The sequence below is a fragment of the Cetorhinus maximus genome, chromosome 13 (genome assembly GCF_964194155.1).
Source record: "Cetorhinus maximus chromosome 13, sCetMax3.hap1.1, whole genome shotgun sequence".
NCBI classification, from domain to species: Eukaryota; Metazoa; Chordata; class Chondrichthyes; order Lamniformes; family Cetorhinidae; genus Cetorhinus; species Cetorhinus maximus.
This window is the reverse complement of record NC_135891.1, coordinates 16339621-16362145: the sequence shown is the minus strand read 5'-3', so window position 1 is coordinate 16362145 and position 22525 is coordinate 16339621. Positions and strand designations below refer to the sequence as shown.

The 22525-nt window shown below is 45.2% G+C and overlaps 1 protein-coding gene across 1 annotated transcript in view; it reads left to right on the top strand.

Annotated features, from left to right (window-relative positions):
• Positions 1–22525, top strand: part of LOC144688449 (protein phosphatase EYA1-like) — a 261652-nt gene that overhangs the window by 216681 nt on the left and 22446 nt on the right. The window contains exon 11 of the mRNA XM_078555016.1: positions 13742–13831. Coding sequence (XP_078411142.1) covers positions 13742–13831 — 90 coding nt within the window. The remainder of the gene's footprint in view (positions 1–13741; positions 13832–22525) is intronic.

Sequence of the window (22525 nt, the reverse complement as noted above, 5' to 3'; positions counted from 1 at the left end):
GTTTATGGATCGTCAGAGACAATCCCATTCTTCCACTGACCCTGCAAAAACCTTTTTACCGATATCTCGGGGCTTGTGCCAAAAGTGGGAGAGCTGTCCCACAACAATAGTCAAACCACAGCTTGACATAGTCATGCGCAAGGAATCATACCTTATAGACAACATCCCAGACACCACCATCACCATCCATGGATATTTCATGCCCCACCAGCAGGTCAGACCCAGCAGAAGTAGCAGCACAGTGGTATACAGATGGGAAGGAGTTTCTCTGGACGTCATCAACATTGACTCTGGATGCCTCATGGCAACAGGTCAAGCGTAGGCAAGGAAACCTCCAGCTCATTACCACCTACCGCCCTCCCTCAGCTGATGAATCAGTGCTCTGCCATGTTGAACATGTTGGAGGAAGCACTGAGGATGGCTAGGGCACAAAATGAGTGGGAGACTTCAATGTCCATCACCAAGAGTGACTTGGTAGCACCACTATTGACTGAGCTGGCCAAGTCCTAAAGGACATTGCTGCTAGACTGTGTTTGTGGCAGGTGGTGAAGGAGCCAACAAGAGGGAAAAGTATACTTGGCCTCACCCTTACCAATCCAACTGTCTCAGATGCATCTGACCATGACAGTATCAGTAGCAGTCCACCAACCCGGTGGAGACAAAGTCCCATCCTCACATCGAAGATACCCTCCGTCATGATGTGTGACATGACCACCATGCTAAATGGGATAGATTTCAAATAGATCTCACAACTCAAAACTGGGCATCCATGAGGCTCTGTGGGCCATCAGCAACATCAGAATTGTACTCGAACACAACCTGTAACTTCATGGCCCGGCATATCCCCCACTCTACCATTACCATCAAGCCAGGGGATCAACCCTGGTTCACTGAAGAGTGCAGGAGGGCATGCCAGGAACAGCACCAGACATACCTAAAAATGAGGCATCAACCTGGAAAAGCTACAACTCAGGACTACTTGCATGCCAAACAGCAGATCAGCATGCAATAGACAGAGCTAGCCGATTCCACAACCAATAGATCAGATCTAAATTCTGCAGGCCTGGCACATCCTGTCACGAATTTTGGTGGACAATTAACAACTCCCTGGAGGAGGAGGCTCCACAAATATCCCCATCCTCAATGATGGGAATGCCCAGCACATCAGTACAAAAGATAAGACTGAAGCATTTGCTACAATCTTCAGCCAGAAGTATTGAGTGGATGATCTATCTCGGCCTCCTCCTGAGGTCCCCAGCATCACAGCTGCCAATTTTTAGCCAATTTGATTCACTCCACGTGATATCAAGAAACGGCTGAAGGCACTGGATACTGCAAAGGCTTTGGGCCCTGACAATATTCTGGCAACAGTACTGAAGACTTGTCCTCCAGAATCAGCCAAGCCCCTATCCAAGCTGTTCCAGTACAGCTACAACACTGGCATCTACCCAGAAAATTGTGGAATTTGGAAAATTGCCCAGGTATGTCCTATCCACAAAAAACAGTACAAATCCAACCCAGCCAATTACTGCCCCATCAGTCTACTTTCGGTCATCAGCAAAGTGATGGAAGGTCAACAATGCTATCAAGTGGCACGTACTCAGGAATAACCTGCTCACTGACGCTTAATTGGGGTTCTGCCAGGGCCACTCAGTTCCAACAACACTCAAGAAGCTTGACACGATCCAGGACCAAGCAGTCCACTTGATTGGCACCCTATCCACCATCTTAAACTCATTACTTCCAACACTGACACACAGTTGCAGCAGTGTGTACTATATACAAGATGCACTGTAGCAACTCAACAAGGCTCGTTCAACAGTACCTTCCAAATCATGGATTTGGAAGGACAAGGGCAGCAGACGCATGGGAACACCACCACCTGGGAGTTTCCCTCCAAGCCACACACTATCCTGACTTGGAAATATATTGCCATTCCTTCACCGTCGCTGGGTGAGAATCCTGGAATTCCCTTCCTAACAGTACTGTGGGCGTGCCTGCACCAGATGGCCTTCCATCAATTTAAGAAGGCCACTCATCACCATTTTCTCAAGAGCATTTAGGGATGGGTAATAAATGCTGGCCTAGCCAGTGATGCCCAAACCCCGTGAAATAATTTTTAAAAAGTGGCATTTAATCGAATGCCTTTTGGAAATCAAATACAGTACTAGTAGCCCTTTATCCACCCTGCTTGTTACATCCTCAAAGAACTCTAATAAATTTGTCAAACATGATTTCTGGTTCACTAAATCATATTGACTCTGCTTGACTGTATTATGATTTTCTAAATATTATGCTACTACTTCCTTAATAATAGATTCTAGTATTTTCCTGATGACATATGTTAGACTAACTGGCCTATAGCTTCCTGCTTTCCATCTCCGTCCTTTCTTGAATAGTGGTGTTACATTTGCTGTTTTCCAATCCGCTGGACCTTTGCAGAATCTAGGAAATTTTGGGAGATTGTAACCGATGCATCCATTATTTCTGCAGTCACTTCCCTTAACACTCTAGCTTACAGGCCATTAGGTCCTGGGGACTTGTCAACCTTTAGTCCTATGAGTTTTTCTCAAGTGATTCTGATTGTTTTAAATTCCTCCCTCCCTTTTGCCCACTGCTTTTCTACTATTCTTGGGATGCTTTTTGTGTCTTCTATTGTGAAGACAGATACAAAATACATTCATAGTCTCTGCCATTTCCCTATCCCATTATTAATTCCCCAGTCTCACCCTCCAAGGGACCAATGCTTAATTTATCTACTATTTTCCTTCTTATATACTTACAGAATGTTTTACTGTCTGTTTTTATATTTCTTGCTAGCTTGCTCATACTCCAATTTCTCCCACTTCATTTTTTTTTTTTGGTCATCCTTTGCTGGTTTCTAAAATTTTCCTAATCTCCTGGCTATCACTAATCTTTGCAGCATTGGACATCTTTTCTTTCAATTTGATACCATCCTTAATTTCCTTAGCCACAGGTGGTGCATCCTTCACCTAGACTTTGTCTTTCTCAATGGAATATATCTTTATTGAGAGTCATGCAATGTCTCTTTAAATGTCTGCCATTGCATATCTTCCGTCTAATCTTTGAACCTATTTTCCTATGCCACATTAACCAACTCTGGGCTGAATTTTGCCGTCGGTGAGCGGGGGCGGGGCCTGCTCGCTGACACGTAAAATGACACGGAGGGTTCCCCCTGACACTATCCACGTCATCCCGCCCCATTAAAATCGTCAGGAAGGTGGGGGCACAGCAAAATCAGCTGTGTGCCCGCCGACCTGTCAATGGCCAATTGAGGCCATTGACAGGATCATTAAAACAATTAAAGGACCTGCCCATCCAACCTTAAGGTTGGCGGGCAGGCCAGGAGCCCCGGCGGAGAATTAAAAAAAACATGAAACCTCATCTACCAGCGGGATGAGGTTTCATGTAGGGATTTAAAAAGTTTAATAAAGTTTTAGTGTAAATTATGAACATGTCCCATCTCATGTGACATTGTCACATGATGGGGACATGTTAAGGATTTTTTTTTCTATTCTAATGTTTTTAGAACTGTCAGTGAACTCCCTGAGGCAGCACTTAGCCTCAGGGAGATGTGCGCTCTTTCGTGCGCATGCGCGAAAGAGCACACTCTCGCTTTTGGGGAATAAGCCCTCCCGCCCACACAGGAAGCGCATAGCACCTCCCAGCAGACGTCACGCTGGGTGGGCTTTAATTGGCCCGCCCACGTAAAATGATGGTGGGGCCCATTTCTCCGGTGGGGATCAGCTCCCCGCCCACCAGAGATTGGGTCAGGCCCGCCCGCCCGAAGGCAGAAAATTCTGCCCAATGTCTTCATTCCTTGTAATTGCCTTTATTTACTTTTAAGGCACTAATTTCAGACCCAAATTTCCCACCCTCAGATTGAATGTAAATTCTATCATGTTAAGATCGCTCTTACCAAGAGGATCTTCTACTATGAGGTCACGAATTAACCCTACCTCATTACACTTTACCAGGCCTAAAATAATATGTTCCCTGGTTGGTTGTAGAGTATATTTTTCAAAGAAGCTATCCCGAATACATTCTATGAACTCACCACCCAGGCTACCTTTGCCAATTTGATTTGTCCAGTGTATATGAAGATTAAAATCTCCCATAACTATTGCAGCACTTTTATTACAGTTTACATTATGTCTTGATTTATACTCTGTCCTACAGTGTAGCTACTGTCAGAGGGCCTATAAGACACTCCCACCAGTGACTTCTTTCCTTTGCTATTTCTTTTCTCCACCAAACTGATTCTACACTTTGATTCCCCAGACCATAATCATTTCTCATGACCGTGCTGATCTTATCCTTTATTAACAGAGCTACCCCACCACCTTTTCCTTTCTTCCTGTCCTTCCAAAATGTCAAATATCTTTGAATAATTGGGTACCAGCCATGGTCACTTTACAATGGCAATCATACCATACTCATTTTTATTTTGTTATCAATTCATCCATCTTGTTATAAGTGTTGCATGCATTCAGATAAAGAGCTCTTAATTCTTACTTTTTACCATTTTTCCCTGGTGCACTTCTATGTTTGTACGTGCTGTGCTTTCCTGTCACACTTGGCCGTGTCACACCACCACCCTGCACTATTGCCTTGTCACATGAACCAACCAACTGTGAGCCATGCATTCAACTCTTATCTTATTTACCCTATGCCAATTTGCTCGTGGCTCAGGTAGTAACCCGGTGATTATTACCTTTGTGGTTCTGTAGTTTGGTTTAGTCCCTAGCTGCTCATACCCCCTCAGCAAAACATCTTTCATAGTTCTACCTATGTCATGCTTCCCATGTGAACCATGGCAACTGGATCCTTCCACCCCCCCCCACTGACTCCAAGTTCCTTTCCAGGCCCAAGGAGATGTCCTTAACCCTGGCACCAGGCAGGCAACACAGCCTTCAGGACTTACACTCTCAGCTGCAGTATCTATCCTTCTAACAATATTGCCCCCTACTACAACAACATTACTTTTTGCTCGCCACTTGAATGGCTCCCTGCGCCACGGTGCTATGGTCAGTTTGCTCATCCTCCCTACAGTCCCTTCTCTCGTCCATAAAAGTTGCAAGAACATCGAATCTGTTGGACAATTGCAAGGGCTGAGGCTCCTCCACTGCTACCTTCTGGATCCACATACCTGCTTCACTTGCAGTCACACCCTCCTGTCCCTGACCACTGACCAAATGTGAAGAATATAGCCTTAAGGGGTGTGACTGCCACCTCGAACAAAGCGTCCAAGTAATTTTCTCTCTCCCTGACACATTGCATTGACCAAAGTTCACACTCCAGCTCGTCAAATCTGAGAGAAAGTTTTCTGAGCTGCAGATACTTACTGCAGATGTGAATGCCATGGATCACACAGGTGTCCACTAGCTCACACATGCTACAGTTGCAACACATCACCTGCCCTGCCATCTTTACTTTGTTTCCATTTAACTAATTAAGTTTCAAGTTTAGAATATCACCCAATGATTATCCATAGATATATTGAGGGCTTTAACTCGTTGCACTACAAGCTTAATATAAAACTTATATTTCCCCAGTACCAGTTTAAACTAATGCCCCAGTTTAGCGAGAAACAAAACTTAAATCTCACCGATCACTTACATGCATGCCTAATTAATACTCCAGGCTTCAGCTTTTGGGTCTCGCTGTCCCTAGCTTCCGCTCTGGGACCACTCCTTTTTGTGAAGGCCAGAACAGCACGTCCTCCCTTATGCACCAAATTCCCTCACTAACAAATTCCTGGGTTTAAGCACTCAGTCTCCAACTACCACCTCCGAAGGTCCCATTTAGAAAGCCTGATTCTGTTTCTAACAGCAAGCTGGTGTAACACAATCAAAATGGCTCCTGTCCTTTCAGGTCCTGTTCTTTTTCTGCCTCTCCCCTTTTCGAAGTCCTGGTTCTACCCACCCCCCACCAACACTTTAAACAGTTTAGCAAGATGCAATATTAGACAATGGCTTCAGTCTCCCAAATATTTAAGTGGAAGAAATTTCTGTTCGCCCAGAATTTGAAGCTGGACAAGCCATCTGATAATTTAAAGAGGGTGGGAGGTGGGGAGCGGGGAGGCTGGTGGGGGTGTTGAGAGACAGATTCATTTTAAATAGACTCTGTAGACTGTTTGCTGTAGTTCACTGTTTAAATAGCATCTGTTTTCTAAGTGAATAGACTGCCAGTTTGCTGTAAAATACACTGTTTGCTGTTAGTCTTGTCCAACTTGCTTCTAGCTTATTGCTCACACTATTGTAGTCTTGTCTTACATCAGTAACATGTGTTACTTTATATTTTGATTGTTGAAATTTAGGGCTGAATTTTTTAGAATCTCATGCTGCCAGCTGGCATGCTGATTCCTCGGATCCATCCCACCCTTGGGCCATTTTCCCAGAGATGGATTGGGAGGGCAGCAGGCCTATGTACCCACAAGTGGCAGATAACCAATTCAACTAGTTAAATGCTAATTAAGGCCGATTGTTGGAGCCTCCAGGTCAGGTAACAGGGAAGCTGCCTGGAGGCGGCCTCCCATAAAATAGTTGGAGTGAAAGCAAATCCATCTTGGGGGGGGCGCCCTCTCTCTCACTTACCTTGAGAGGTTAGTTTCTGTTTCTTCTGAGCTGGTATGCCTCCCACTGACCCTCCAGCTTTGGGAGCCCGCTTGGTATCCCTGACTGGACATCAGGCCCATTGTCTGGCCACTAATTGGCCAGTTCAAGGAAAATCACAGATCAATCACTGTTCCCTACAAAATGTGGGCTTCTGAAACCACTTTGAGCCTTACGACAGGGTCTTGAAGACTGCAGGGAAAATCTTGCCCTTAGAATCATTACTAATATTTAATGTTGCATTCCTTGTACTGACGTAAGAAAGAAGGAACCTGAATATATATATATAACACCTTACATCTACGAAACGCTTTTCAACCAGCAACTTTAATATTTGAAGTGTAGTCACTGTATACAATAAGGTCCCATAAACAGCAATAAAAGGAAAGGCCAGTTAATCTGTTTTGGTGACTTTGGTTGAGGAGCTAAATGGTAGTCAAGACATCTGGAGAACTCCTTGCTCTTCTTCTCCAAAAAAGTGCTCTGGTTTCTTTTACATCCACCTAAACAGGCATTCAAACAATGTCTCTTCTAACAATGTAGCAATTCCCTCAGTACTACATGAAAATAGCAGCTTAGATTTGTATGCACAAATTCTGGAGTGAATCTTGAGCCCAAAGGCTTTTAAGTCAGAGGCCAAATGCTGCCACTGAGCCAAGTGGACACAGAATCACAGAATTTTAACGACACAGAAGGAGGCCATTCAGCCCATCGTGTCTGCACCAGCTCTCCAAATGAGCATTATGACCTAGTGTCATTGCCTTGCCTTTTCCCCGTATCCCTGCACCTTGTTTCTATGCAAATAATCATCTAATGCCCTCTTGAATACCTCGATTGAACCTGCCTCCACCACACTTTCAAAGCAATGCTTCCTTAATGTACAAGTGGTTTGAAATTATTAGGCACAGCAAATAAACTTGAAATCATAGTATATTGCCAGGTTTATGAACATGTCTCTTCAGACTTCACTTATAATAGATAGCATGTGCGCTGGATTCTGTAATGTTGCTGTCCTAGTATTTGGTCAGTTTGTATATGGTCTTGAAAAAGGGTTGGAGGGGTGGGGGGTGGGTGGCAGTGGTTAGAACTTCACCTTGTGACCTTAATGCTGCTGAGTCGGTGGGCTTCATCCCATGTCTACCTGAGACCCACGCCAAATTTGGCATCAAATTTCGTTTGAATGGATTCAGAAAGCTATGGGTGCCAAACATCTTGGTGCAGCTTTCCAGACAGCCCATAACAAATTGAGAACAGATCTGACAATGCACAGCTTGTAGGGAGGAACAAAAGCCAATGGGGAAAATCCAGCCCACAGTATTTTTCTGGCTCTAGGTCGAGCACCTCTGTTTGCGCCTCCACAAAAATACAACTTTGAATAAACATTCTGGCAGTTTTTGCATGGTCTCCAGCAGTCCCTTTAAGGACCACTGTTTTGGCCTTTTGACTAGTCAAGACCCGGGGCAACTCTGCTTTGCTCTGGCCCTTTGTGCCTGAGTTTGCATTGGGGTTCTACAATCAATGTTTCAGGTGGGCAACTCGATTGCCCATTCACAGGCCTGCCTGAATATGGAATCAAGTGGATCTTAGGCATCAATGGGATGACCAAAATCCACCTCCCCCGTAACCCCATCAATTTGTCAGTGCAAAACAGATAGCCATGAGTTAAATTTCTCCCTTTTGGAAACCACAGCAAAGCACGCTGTGTATTTTGAGTCTGAAAAGCTGCCTTTCTGGGTTAATTATTTAGAGTAAGCTCCAGGGCCACACGCACTTCCTGCTATACCAGAAACTCACCTGTCCCCAGATTTCAGCAGTTGCTTGGTTTTACAATGAACTATGAAAGTCCCTTCTGTGAAGCATTTCTATTTTGAAGAAAACCTTAAGAAAGAAATCTCAAGCTAATAATTGTTGCAGGCTATACTTTTAATTAATCGTTGCAAGGGGCTGTCCCGGTTTACGAGGGTTTGTTCAACTTTTAAGGCTTAATAAATCATTCCATTCTGGTTTACCAATCCCTCAGGTTGCTGATACCCAGTGGAGCCAAAATAAACCCGAAATGTTGGAGAACGCTAAAAGCCAAGTGGTTTTACTCATTTTGGAGTGCTGGCCACAAACACGGTTTCCTTAAGACGGATTAATTGTGTTATAATTATAGGGGATATTAAAATCATTGAATTGCTCTACAGTTAATAACATACACTTGTTAGAAAGGAAGTAAGACTGATCCATTTTACGGCAATCTAGCAGAATTTTATTCTATTTATCACATCGTGACAAGAAGTACTGTTGGTCACTGAGAGTCAACAGCAGAGAACTATTGAATAAAAACAGAAACATAAGACCGCCTAGACAGGTCCATCTAGTTCGCTTTTTGCCATCACGGTTTTTGGACCATACAATGATAATTATATGTTGAAATGTTGACTAATCATAACAATTAGCGAGGGGTGCACTTTAGAAGGAAGAATGGGCACCAGCTGGAGTATTGTGTCCAATTCTGGGCACCACATTTCAGAAAGAGTTGGCAAGACCATGGAGAGGGTGCAGAGGGGGATAGCAGAATGATACCAGGGATAAGGGAGTTGGTTATGTGGAGAGCCTAGAGAAGCTGTGATTATTCTCCTTAAAGCAGAGAAGGTTAAGGGAAGATTTAATAGAAGTGTTTGAAATTGCGATTGTTTTTAATAGAGTAACAAAGGTGCATTTTTAAAGTCCCTTCAGACATAGTTGGAGCTGAGGGACAAAGGGCAAGATTTTTGGGTCATCGGGCGGGGGCGGCAGGCGGGCCCGGGAGCGGCCGGGAAACGGCCAGCTGCCCCCGATCAGCCCCCAACCACGATTTCACGCTGGATGGCCAATTAACAGCCAGCCGGCATGAAAGACGCGCTGAGAAGCTCAGCGCTGCCCGGGTGGAGGCAGGAGAAGCGTGAGCGCAAAAGTCTGTGCGTGCGCGGGGGAGCGCGCGCTGAAAGCTCCCTGAAGGGAGGGAGCTGAAGAATTTAAAAATCAAAAATAAAGCTTCTGAAAATCAGAAAAAAATGTCCCCACATAGGACTCACTTACAAGAACATAAACGCAATAAAAATAAGGTGAAAGCAAATTTTTTTTAAAAAATGAATGTTGGAAACCTCGTCCTGCCCGTCGATGAAGTTTACTAAAAAATCTAATGGCCGATTCGCCCGCCCGCCAACCGTTAAGATTGGACGGGCAGCGATAAAGAACTTTTAATTAATTGATTAATGACCTTAATAGGCCTCCTAATTGTCGGCAGGCGGCTCCCGACTCTCGTGCACGCCCACCTACCAAAATATCGTGCGAGCATGCAATGACGTCAGGATGCTCGCCTGATGTCGTCACGCGCCATTTTACGCCCGATTGGGTCCCGCGGGGCGTAAAATCCTGCCCCTAGAATTCAGGGGCAGAAGGAGCTAGAGCAACGAAAAGATTTTACTTATTCTAACGCTGCCCCATTCACCATTCGGACAGCCACCTTGTTTGGACACACCCCAGTCTGAGAATTACCACTGGAAGGAAAGATGCAACTTGTAGACGTGTTGACCATGTTCACCAGAGTAAAATCTAGTCATGGAACCTAAATGCAAAATACTTATCATTCTGACAACCATGTAGCTGCACATAATTAAGTTTTGTCTGACTCTTCAGGTTAAAAAAATAGTTTTAAAATTTTTAAACTGTAACATATTTTGCTTTATTAACATTTCAGTAACTTGTAACTCCATGTCAAGTTCTAACTGCACTAAGTCAGGGTAAACATGATCCACATTCCCTGTCCCCAAGCAATGTCGTTCTATACTATCTGAACTCTTTGAATTATGAAATTAATTTACACCCCAAATATGTTTTCTATCACCTAGCATCTACAAGAAGGGTTTTCTGTAATGTTATAATACAGGTCTCACAAAGGGTCAGTTCTAAACTTACGGAGAATCTGATACCAACCTCTGAGGCATCAAGCTCACGCAACATTCAAAATCCGGCATAAACCATGCCGAGATGACATTTTTTTTTTAACTCCATGCCAAGTTTTTGAGAGCTAAGGTCAAACTGACACTAAAATTCAAGTTCTGAAGTGAAATTCTCTAAGTGGTAATTATCACACAACAGAATGAAAATATTGAAAAATAGTAAAAAAAAAACTTGGAGAAATTTTAACTTTCTCTTCCCTGCCCAAAAATGCTGCCGTATTACTCGAGTAGGGAGCAAGTCAACATGACAATTTGACCTAAAGAATTCCTAAAGCTTACAGCAGCCTGTCGACACACCACTGACAAGCTCCACACTCACCCTGCTCCAACACTGAATGCAAATGAAAATATCTGTTTTAAATCCAGTTTAACTTGAAAAACACATTTTCTCCAGCCCGTGCCTCCCCAGGCAGCCCGCCCAATTTTATAAAGGTGAATTCTGGGCTGCTTGCAGTGATTGGGGGTGGGGCACTGGGGATAATGTGAAGCGGGGCAGGGGGCACTCTGTTGTTCAAGAGCTTTTTTTTTAAAGCTAACCATTTGGCAACAGCTGCTGAAAAATCTGGAGCAGAGCAGACCCAGCTCCACAATGTCCCCATTTCCCAGAGCAAGCCTAAGTACAAGTAAAGCCCCTCATTTAAAATGTGAGAATATGATGAAGAGCACTGGGAAACCAGAATCTTCCATATCATATAAAGGTGTCATATCGCAGAACTCGAGCATTTTATAAACACTGATATGGCTTAGGGACTAACAGCAAACAGTGAAACAACTTTTTTAAAAATTTCAGCAATGTATCATATGGGAATGCTAGGCTCTTCACAGTTGAAACACATGGGGGGGCAGGATTTTTCAGAATAGTCATCAGGGAACACATCCCACAGATCACAGCAGCCCCACAGTCACTTGACAGTCCGAGGAGCTTTGATTGTTTGGAGACGGGACTTTTATTTTGCTCATTCATGGAACGTGGGCATCACTGGCTAGGCCAGCATTAATAACCCTTGTTCAGGGTCAGTTAAGAGTCAACCACATTGCTGTGGGTCTGGAGTCACATGTAGGCCAGACCAGGTAAGGACAGCAGATTTCCTTCCCTGAAGGGCATTAGTGAACCAGATGGGTTTTTATGACAGTTGACAATGGTTTCATGGTCACTTTTAATACCAGATTTTTAAAAATTGAATTCAAATTCCACCATCGGCCGTGGTAGGATTCGAACCCAATCCCCAGAGAATTACCCTGGGTCTCCAGATTACTAGTCCAGCAACAATACCACTACGCCATCACCTCCCCTTGTCAGGGCTGAAGTCCTACCTCAGAAAGCTGCCGGCCAATGTCATTGGCTGGAAGTTCTGTAGCCCCAGCAACGACAGGAGTGCCGTGGCCATAACTCTCACTGAAGGGAGGGGAAGCGAGGTGAGAGGGTTGGCGAGAGGGGGGCTAGGGGTCTTGATAGAGAGGCAGCGGGGGGAGGGAGCACCCACAGGGGAGTAGACCTTGGGGGCAGGGCGTCGAATGTGGAAAGGGGGCCTTTGAGGGAGTTGCCCCTCCTTCCCACTCAAGGCTAGGACAGAGTGATCTGCTGGGCTTCGCAGCCGCCCACCATTCCTGAGCTCCACCATCCGTGAAGCGGCCCTTAAATGACTAATAATATGTTATTCAAGGGCCTTAATTGGGGCGAGGCCGTCCTAGTCCTTGCCCGCCCATGTAAATTTGCAGACAATTCGGGGACAAGTGGCAGGGCAGAGGGAAGGTCACTCAGACCTTTAGGGGCATTCCCACCTCCAAACCCGCCAATGGAGGACGGTAAAATTCTGCCCATGGTTGCCAATACATTTGTCCTATCTACAGCCTATTCCAGTGATACTAGACACACAATTAGTTCATTATCACATCTGATGCTTTACCTGTGACCATCTGACAACAAATTGTGATGAGACTGTCAAAATGCAAAGTGTACTACATTAAATTCTAGTGGATTGGGAATGGAAAAAAAAATATATATTTCAAATACAGAAGAAAAAAATGTTAATCTGTGACTGTTGGTTTGTGTATAGTTTATGGAACCATTGCCCTGTATTTAATATCCTGTGACTATTATGTTATGTAAACAATGCCACAAATGAGTGTTTCACCCTCTGCTAACCATATTGTTCAGTACTAGGGATCTGCTTGGATTTGTGCTAACACTCTCACCCCTGAGTCAGAAGGTTGTGGGTACCTGCTCTAGAGACTCGAACACTTAACAGAAGCCAATGTTTCCATGCAGTATTGAGGGAGCACCACCCATTGGGATGAGACACTAAACCAAGGCCCCATCTTCCCCTTCATGTGGATCAAAAGGTCCCAAGCCATTATCTCAAAGAAGAACAGGAGAGTTCTTCCGAAGCACTGGCCAACCTTTAACTCTTAACCAAAATCATTGGGTGGGATTTTCCATCCCCGCCCGCTGCCAGGATCGTCCTGTCCTGCCGAAAGCCAATGGACTTTTGGCTGGGCCGCCGCATCGCCCAGACTGGGTCCCACCACGATGGGGCCGGAAAATCCCTAACAGATTATTTGTATCCTGCCTCATTGCTGTTTGTGGGACCTTGCTGTGTGCAGAGTGGCTGCCTGAGTTTGTGAAGGCGCCACGTAAATGAAAGTTTTTTCTTCTTTATGCTTTTATCCTGTTAGTACTGTATGACTCATGTGAATATTAGTCATTGTGTTCCAATCGAGAGATTACTCAAAGGGATCATTACTCTGTGCCTCAAACAATACATGCTCTCTGTGACTCACGTCGTGTATAAATCCATTGATAGAGTCAATTGATTAATCTATGATTTTTTTTTGACAACCAGAAAGTATTTTATGAAATGTTACTAAAAGCAATGTAAAGGAAGAACCAAATAATTGCATCTTCACGTTCGAACAAATCTCTAGAGGTCATTACTAGGACTCACAGAACTGGAGCTTAAATCCACCTATAATAAAAACAGAAAACTCTGGAAATACTCAGCAGGCCTGGCAGCATTAGTGGAGAAGGAAGCAGAGTTAATGTTTCAGGTCGTGACCTTTAGTTCAGATTTCCAGCATCTGCTTTTGTTTTTGGCTTAAATCTACCTCTTCTTTTGACAGGATACACCCACAGCAGTGTCACTTGGATTGCGAATGGAGGAAATGATTTTTAATTTGGCCGATATGCACCTATTCTTTAATGACTTAGAGGTAAGGGGGAACTTTATTTGAACAAAGCAAAGCCATCACAGAATGCTGAGTCAGGGTTTTGAAACTACCTGCATGTGCGTAATTGCCCAGCCAAATAGGTTCAGGCATATCTGCCAGTGACAACGAGACATTTCAAAATCACACTGTTTTTTTCGGCTCATCTTTTCAGATCCGCTTTTCTTCTCATTTCTCCTGAAGGCAAGTGTCTCGTTCTGGGATATGGTTCTACCGGCACTGGCAGTCCCCCAGTACCTCACTTAAGTGACTATATCCCACACGTAAGCCTGAGAGAGAATGTTGGAAAGGTATTCAGCAAACATAGGGTGGGTGGATGGGGCAACCAATGTAGGATAGATTTGGTTCTAGGCCATAGGGTAAAACAGATGGGGCTAAATTTTTGGCTCGGTGGGAGGGCGCGCTCACGACCCGGTCGAGTTGATGTCGGGCGAGCGCCCCGATGTCAGTGCGCAGTCGCACAATATTTTATTCGGTGGTCGAGCGCCAGAGTCGGCATTGCACCCACCGACAATAAAAAGGCCTGTTAAGGCCATTAAAAAGATAATTGAACGAAATTTTTCGCTGCCCTTACAATTCCTGGGCAGGCAAAAAGGCCAAGTGGCCTTTGCACTTTTTAGGAAACCTCATCCACGGGCGAGATGAGGTTTCCTAAAGCCAATAAAAATAAAATAAAAAATTTAAAAATTAATTATTAAATGTCCCTGCTCATGCGACAGAGACAGAGTCACATGAGGGGACATGTTTATTATATTTTTAATTTCTTTATTAATTTTTTTCGACATTCTTCATCTCCCTGAGGCAGCTCGCCCCACTCGCACTCCACCCCCACCACCCCCAGCTCTGAGCGCTGCCGCTCGGGTTTCACACTGGGGAGACGGGAGGGGGTCTTAATTGGCCTGCCAGCATGAAATCGCTTCCGGCCTCGATCGCAGAAGCCAACCCCTTCCGCCCGCCCGACGAGGGCAAAATTCTGGCCATGATTTTGCATTGGTTACTATTATACGCCCTGTCCCATATTCACTTCCATTGACTATAATGGGTCTGATTATCTGATGCAGGGTGTTTAGCAGGTGGTCAATGTGCTACAGCCCAAGACCATTTCCAACCCCTCTGAATCTAATGCTGTTCTTGACTATTATCTGCACATTCACACGGGATACAGTCAAGTTTGACAATTAACCCTGGCTGATTTCTGCCCTCCTGCTTCAGGATACTGCAACAAATTGCAGCCCCCCAAACAATTGCACCAGCTGAGCTCAGCGCAGGCTTGCAAACAAATCTGGGACTTTTCTGATCTGGGACACCAGGTGGCACATTTACCCATTGACCTGCATTCATTTGCAATGAATCACTGTTATAGTTTTGCAGCTGTGTTGATGAATTTGGTTATTTATACTTTTATGCACTTGTATGAATTAAATGCAGTTGATCCAATTAAATGGACTGGATGGGTCTATTTGTAAGAGAGCTGTGTTCCCTCGGTCATATCTTAGTATTCAAATAACATCAGGCATGTATATACAAAAAAGACACAGGTAATCCAAACTCATTTCCTGTCTGTAATTTTTGAACTATTTCCTCAGCAAGTAACATGATAATCCTTACATTTACTGCACAATGCATATCTGATATTATCCAACCCCTATAAAGTGACCCAGGAATGTTAATACTCAACGCTCCTCTTCATGATCCTTGCACATGTTAGCATGTTTGTTTAGAAAGGCTCTTGTCCTGTTAAGTAAGTACCAATTCTTGAATTTTTGGCACCATGTTTAATGAAATACCATATTTAATGAAATCATATTTGAGGCCCGATATAAGGAAGAAAAATTTTCAGGATTCTAGGGCAATTGTGTTTTTGTTTAGATCAGAGCAGTAAAGACCAATTTACATAATGCAGAGAGAGCACTAAAGTTAAAATGAGTGAAAAGGGAAGCCAAGGTATGTGGTTGAGTAGTTGACACTGAGTGTTCAGAGGTTTGGTCTTGTAAGCCTGATGATTGACTTTAGGAAGAAAAAATGAGGGATCTTGAGCTCCAAAGTTTGGGGGAGTTGCATCAGCAGGTTATGTCATAGATTTTAAGGATATTATTTCACAATGTACAATAATCCTCTGGACATACAGCTCACCTCACATTCCCTCATAGACTGTGCGACACTAAGGCCAGAGTTTTCTGCCCCATGGTGGGTGGCGGGGTGAACAAATCCTTTTGCCAAGAATGCCAAAAAATTGCTTTCATACTGTCATTAAACCACATTGCGATCATCCGCTCCACCCGTCAACGGTGGGCTGCATTTCCTGAAACCGCACCTCAGGAACCTAATTTCAAAACTTTAGCATCTCATTATAAGCCCTGCTCGCCAGAATCATCTCCCCCACACTGGACACCAATGTGTTTCACAACTGTACATAAGCGATGTTCACCTGGCGGGCTGCATTTCCTTCGGGATTTCAAGGTTTGTTTGCCTACATTGCTTCGGGCAGCACTCGCAGTCATCGGTGCCAGGCTTCAAAGGCAGCACCATGTCACGTTTAGGATGGCTCACCGGCAAGGGTCTGCGGGGCTGGCTTTTCAATGGCTGCAGGCCTAAGGCTTTATTGGGGAAGGGGGAGAAGTGGCCTTAGGCAAGAGAAGAGGCTGCAGGGTGAGGGCTGTACTGTGGAAGGGGATATCCCAGGGTGTGTGTGGGGGCACATGTTGATTTGTGCAAGTGGCCACAAGAAGGTGAGGGCTGAGGAGGCAGCCTCCAGAGGAGATGAGGCCAGATGGAGGTGTGAGGGTGTGTGTGTAAGAGAGTGAGTGGTGATGTCCCTTGAGCTGGGAGTGAGTGAGATGCCAGTGAATGTGTGATGGCCTTGTGAGTATGTGAGGCTAGATTGGTAAGATGGTTGCCTTACCCTGGTGCCACGGATTCATCCATTTTCTGCACTGGATGGCCGGCCTCTTGCGTGCAGCATTGGCACTGACCACCTCTGCCACTGCCTCCCAAGCCGGAGTGGTGAGACTGATGGGCCTCCTGCAGCCAGAGCGGGGGTGGAGGACATCACAGCGTCCAGAAGGCATCCCAGGGAACCAGGGGCTGCACTCTTCTTGGCTTTTGGGACAATGCCTTCACCAGAGCAGTCCTGGGCTACAAGCGTTGAGAAGTTTGCGGGCAGCTGCAATTTAAATATGGTGCCCGGCGTGAGGAAGCAGCGAGGTAACGGCGTGGAAGGCAAATCGGAGTCCGCCCTCCAGCGAGACACCGTGTTTCCTGTGGCTGCATAACTAATGAGGCAGGAATGGGACGATACGGCGCGAAAACCCACCATTGCGACCAACGGGTAAAATTACTTTTTTGCCGCCCACTACCGCACAGTGCAAATCTGGGACAATTCCGCCCTAAGTTTACAAGAATCCTATAGGCCTTTTAGAACAGTTTATTCTATTTAGCAATTGTACAGCCAGGCTTTACTCTGTAATTTCAGGGACCATGTCATGAAGTTTATTGTTAAACCATTACATATCAGTGATATTTGGGCAGTTAGAATTGGCAAATGTATGCAGGCTAGTCTTTCTGCAAGTCTGAAGAAAAAAATAGAATTAATAATAGAACTCAGAACAGTGCTTTGCTGTGGGTTTGGGAGGGGTTGTGTCTGACGCAGTCCCTTAATTCAGATAATTAAGAACTCCATTTGCTAATGACACATCTGTATAGGTTCAGTGCAGTGAAGAGGAAAATATGTATTTAAGCTGAGAACAGAAGTGGCAATGTGTCAGAGCAGCCACACCTGATTACATGGGAGAAAAGACAGAGGGAAGGATGAGAAAATCTGATGGAGGAGCTTAATTGCCTCCCAAGCAGTGTTCAAGCCTCCTTTGCTAAGTACTTTTCTGTGCTTTTGTAAATGTGGTCAATGCTTACATAAAGGGATTTAGTGTGATTGAAAGGCAGCCTATTCAGTACAGAGCTGACAATCCCATTCACTTAGAGTTTAACTTGTAGACGGTTATTTGCAGGAGGCGCAGGTTAATTTCAAAGCCACTTGTTAAGTCTACCTCAACAGGAGCATGTGTAGGGCAGCGAGAGAGCAGAGTTGCCACAGCAAGAGCACCATCAGCTTTTCATTAAGAGCGTTTGACGTGTAAGTTTCTCAAGAGACAAGAGAGCAAATTTTCCTCGGCCTTTCCCCCAAGCAGTGCTTAGAAAATGGGCACCATCCAGTAGAGAAATGGGTGCCATTTTTTTTCCCAGTGATCTGCACCTGAATAGTCCAGCACCTGACCATTCGCTATGGCTTTTCTGATGTCTGCACTGGATGTGAATGTAGCACAAAAGCCATAGAATTATAAAGTCTTATAGCACAGAAGAGGCCATTTGACTCCATGGGTGGGATTTTTCACACCCGCCCGCCGCTCAGATCTTCCAGTCCCGCCGCAAGTCAATGGACTTCTGGCTGGGGCGCCGCCTCGCCCACGGGGGTCCCGCCCAAGACAGGGCCGGAAAATCCCAGCCCTCACAGCAGCTCCTCACAAGCAATTTGAAGCCAATCCCACTGCAAAACTCCTGAGCCATAAAGTTGTAGAATGGTTACATTACAGAAGGAGGCCATTCGGCCCATCATGTCTGTGTTCGCCCTTTGAAGGAGCAGTTCACTTAATGCCACTTCCCTGCCTTTCCCCCATAGCCCTGCAAATTTGTCCTTTTTAGATAATAATCCAATTTCCTTTGAAAGCCTCAATTGACCCTGCCTCCACCACACTCACGGGCAGTGCGTTCCAGATCCTAACAACTCGCTGCATAAAAAGGTTTCTCCTCACGTCACCATTGCTTCTTTTGTCAATTACTGTAAACCTGTGCCTTCAGATTCTCGATCCATCCTCCATTGGGAAACAGTCTTTCTAAGTAACTGAAGTTAACCGCAGTTCCCTGTTATACTCTAAATCAATGAAAACTACATGCAGGCAGGTAAATGTCAGATGACTGCGCACATTTTCTCTACTCATGCCAGGTGCACATGATGGACTGACCCAATTAAAAACTGGTTGCAATTGCTTCGTGAAATGTTTTCAAAGTGGCAGGTCAATATTGTGGATAAAGGTTTTATCTTCTGGAATTTTAAAAAAAAATGGTTTTGCTGCTTCAGAACTAGTTTGTGAATGCAGCTAGTCTCAGTGATGGAGGTTGTTTTGTCAGTACTGCCCACCCACCCCATGCACCTACCCACCCACACCCCCCAAAAACCGACCCTTGTGATTTGGCTTATTGAAGGCAGACAAGAAGAAAAAACAAGTTTCTGTACCTAAAAGAATTTACTTGGTTCCCCCACTTCCACCCAACCTCTTCCCTGCCCACGCTTTCCCCCCCACCCCCAACCTCTTCCCTGCCCACACTTCCCCTCCCACCCCCAACCTCCTCCCTGCCCACGCCTCCCCCCCGCCCCCCCACCCCTAACCAGGATTGAGAAACAGCAACTCTGATATTGGAGCATAGGCTCTGGATTTGTGTTATAACAGACGTTCCCAGCATTATTGCAGTCCTGAGCCAAACCTGTAGAGCCAGGGCTACAAAAGGCTCATTCTCCAACAATTCAATAAAATAAAAGCTACAAACCACCCCTTAGCTGGACAATTACAAGGGAAGATCAACCTGACAAGCACGAAAAAAATATCAAGCTTAAACTGCAGTTCGTGGTCACTTGAATTTATGTTTTCATTCATTTTCCCCAACCCAGAATAGTGTGTCATTCACATCACTGCGCCAGTGGTGGTTACAGACAAGGCCTGCCACACTAGGAATACATATAATAAAACCGACGGGCAGCTTTTCATTATATTTATAAGTGACCTGGATGAAGGAAGTAAAGCTGCTAATTGAAGTTTGCTGGCAACAGGAAGTTAGGTGGCAGAGGTAGTTGCAAAGGGATATTTATAGATTAAGGGGTTGGAATTTAATGTAGACAATGGGACTCTCGCCTGCTGGCTGGAGAGCTGGTGAGAGGCCTGTGTCGCCCATTTTCAGGAAGGCTTGCCATATTGTCAACTGGGCAGTGGTGGGCTTTCCCCAGCATCAGGGACCCAGAGGCCTGCCCACCAAGAGCTGCCAGCCAATGACAGTCCGGCAGATCTTCATTGCTCAGCAGTGCCTCTTTGGGGTGGGGGGGTGTGTTAGTGGCTGCTGCAGGTAATGCACCCATCTTCGAGGGAGGTGGGGGGTGGGGTTTGGCAGCAAGTGATGGGGGGGATTGCTCTCAGCAGGCCCAAGCTTCCAGATGCCAAGCCCCTCAATCAGGCGGTGGTGCCTTTGAACAAGGGACCACCGCCCCCTCCCCAGGAGAGCACAAGCAACCCCACGAGTTTGCTTTTTGAGCTTCCTGCATGGAAAGCCCCCTACCCGCCACTAAGTGAATACCAGTGGCAATGAGATGAGGCCCTTAAGTGGACATTAATTGCCCTCATATGTGCCTCAATTGGTGGTGGGGCAGGAAGGCCCTCCACAAGGCTTCTCGCCACAAACCTAATCAGGACAGAGGCAGGAAGGCAGCAGGGTCACCCGCCCACTCAATTAAATGCCTCCGCCACCAAAGCCGCCACAGGGGAAGGCGTTAAATTCTGTCCAGTGAATGGGCAAAACTGTATCAGATGAAGTTCAATGTGGGAAAATGTCAGGACATCCAAGAAAGATAGGTCAGGGTATTTTCTGAATGGTGAGAAGCTGGGAGCAATGAGATTTGGATGTTCAAGTACAGAAATCATTGAAAGCTAGTGGATAGGTATGAGGAATAATTAACTAGGCTAATGGAATGTTGGCTATTAGCTACAAAGGGCTGGAATATTTAGGGGTGGAAGCTATGTTACAGCTGCCCAGAGCTCTGGTCAGACCCCACATGGGATACTGTGTTCAGCCAGCCCGCCACACCTCAGAAAAAACCTGGGTGCAGCATAGATTCACCAAAATGATGCCAGGACTAAAAGGGTTAAATTATGAGGACAGCTAGTACAGACCAGGCTTGTATTTCCTTGTTTATAAATGATTGAGTTGTTTATGATGGTCAAATTATCTGATAGCAATAGGTTATTTTCTCTGGTGGGAGAGTGCAGAGCAAGGGCAGAATATTACGCTCGGCATGAGGGCACGCACCCAACACCCCCGAGCGTAAAATGACACGTGATGACGTTGGGCGTGCGTCCCAATGTCATCGCGCAATCTCACGATATTTTGTTCGGCAGGTGCGCGCCAGAGTCAGCTGGGTAATAACCCGCTGATAATTAAAAGGCCTATTAAGGCCATTAACAATCTAATTAAATTCAAATTTACACTGCCCGTCCAACCTAACGGTTGGCGGGCAGGCAAAAAGGCCAAGCGGCCTTTACATTTTTCAGAAACCTCATCCACAAGCGGGATGAGGTTTCCTAAAGCAAATAAACATTAAATAAAAACTTTATTTTTGAATTAAAAACATGTCCTAGAGTCACAGGAGGGGATATGTTTTATTAAATTCTTATTCTCTTCATTATTTTCTTTAACTCAGCGCTTCAATCTCCCTGAGGCAGCTCCTTGCCTCAGGCAGACTGAAGTGCTCTTTCTCGCGCATGCACAAACCGCGCGCTAGGCCCGGCTCTCCCTCCTCCCCCCGCCCCGCACAGGCAGCGCTCAACGCTACCACTCGCAATCCACTCAAGGTGCGCCTTAATCGGCCCACCCGCGTGAAATCGCGGTGCAGAGCTGATCGTGGGCGGCGGTCGGCTTCCCAACCGGCCCTGCCGAGCACCCTCGCCAAGGGCAAAATCCTGCCCCAATAGTTCATAACCTTAAATTTAGAACTAGGACATTCCGGGTGATGTCAGAAAACACTTCTTCACACAAAGGGTAATAAAAATCTGGAACTCTTTCTCTCAAAAAGCTGTTGAGGCTATGTCAATTGAAAATTTCAAAATTGAGATTGATATGTAGATATTTATTAGGCAAGGACACTAAAGGTAATGAAACCAAAGCAAGTAGATGATGTTAAGATACAGATTAACCATGGTTTAATTGAATGGCAGAATAGGCTGAAGGGGCTGAATGGCCTACTCCTGTTCCTATGTTCCTGTATGCAAGCAAGTGTACTTATCATAGAAGGATGTATGGAAATAATGCCGGTGTCCAATTGTTATTTTACAGTTGTTTGTGCACTATAGTTGGAATTTTTTTTCCCAATAGTGTAAGTTCAAAACAATTAGTATGTTGGATAAAGGGAGTCAATTACAGTTTAGATGTATAGATTTAGCTGGAGAATATTAAGGTAAATTCAGCAATTGCACGCTCCCATCAGGGACCCACAAATGACAGAACAATGCTATATAACCTTATCTCCAAGCGCTGAACTTACTCTAACCCTATTCAAGGAGGTAAGACTAGCAATACATGGGAATTAAAATGCACCAGGTAGGTCATGTATAGTACATTTAAACTGATACAGACATATTAAATCATAAGACATGTGAAAAGGTCATTCAGGCCATTTAGATCAGTGCAATATAACCCTTGGAAGGGTCTGCTGCCTGCTGCGGGGTTGTCTGTATTCAAAAGAAACGGTGACTGTGCAGCCTGTGCCTTTACCAGATGTATTGAAGGTTGGGGACTGAAGTTTAGATCCAACAAGTGTTCTTACATTTTATCTGCCTTCTAAAGCTTTATGTAATAACGTTGTAC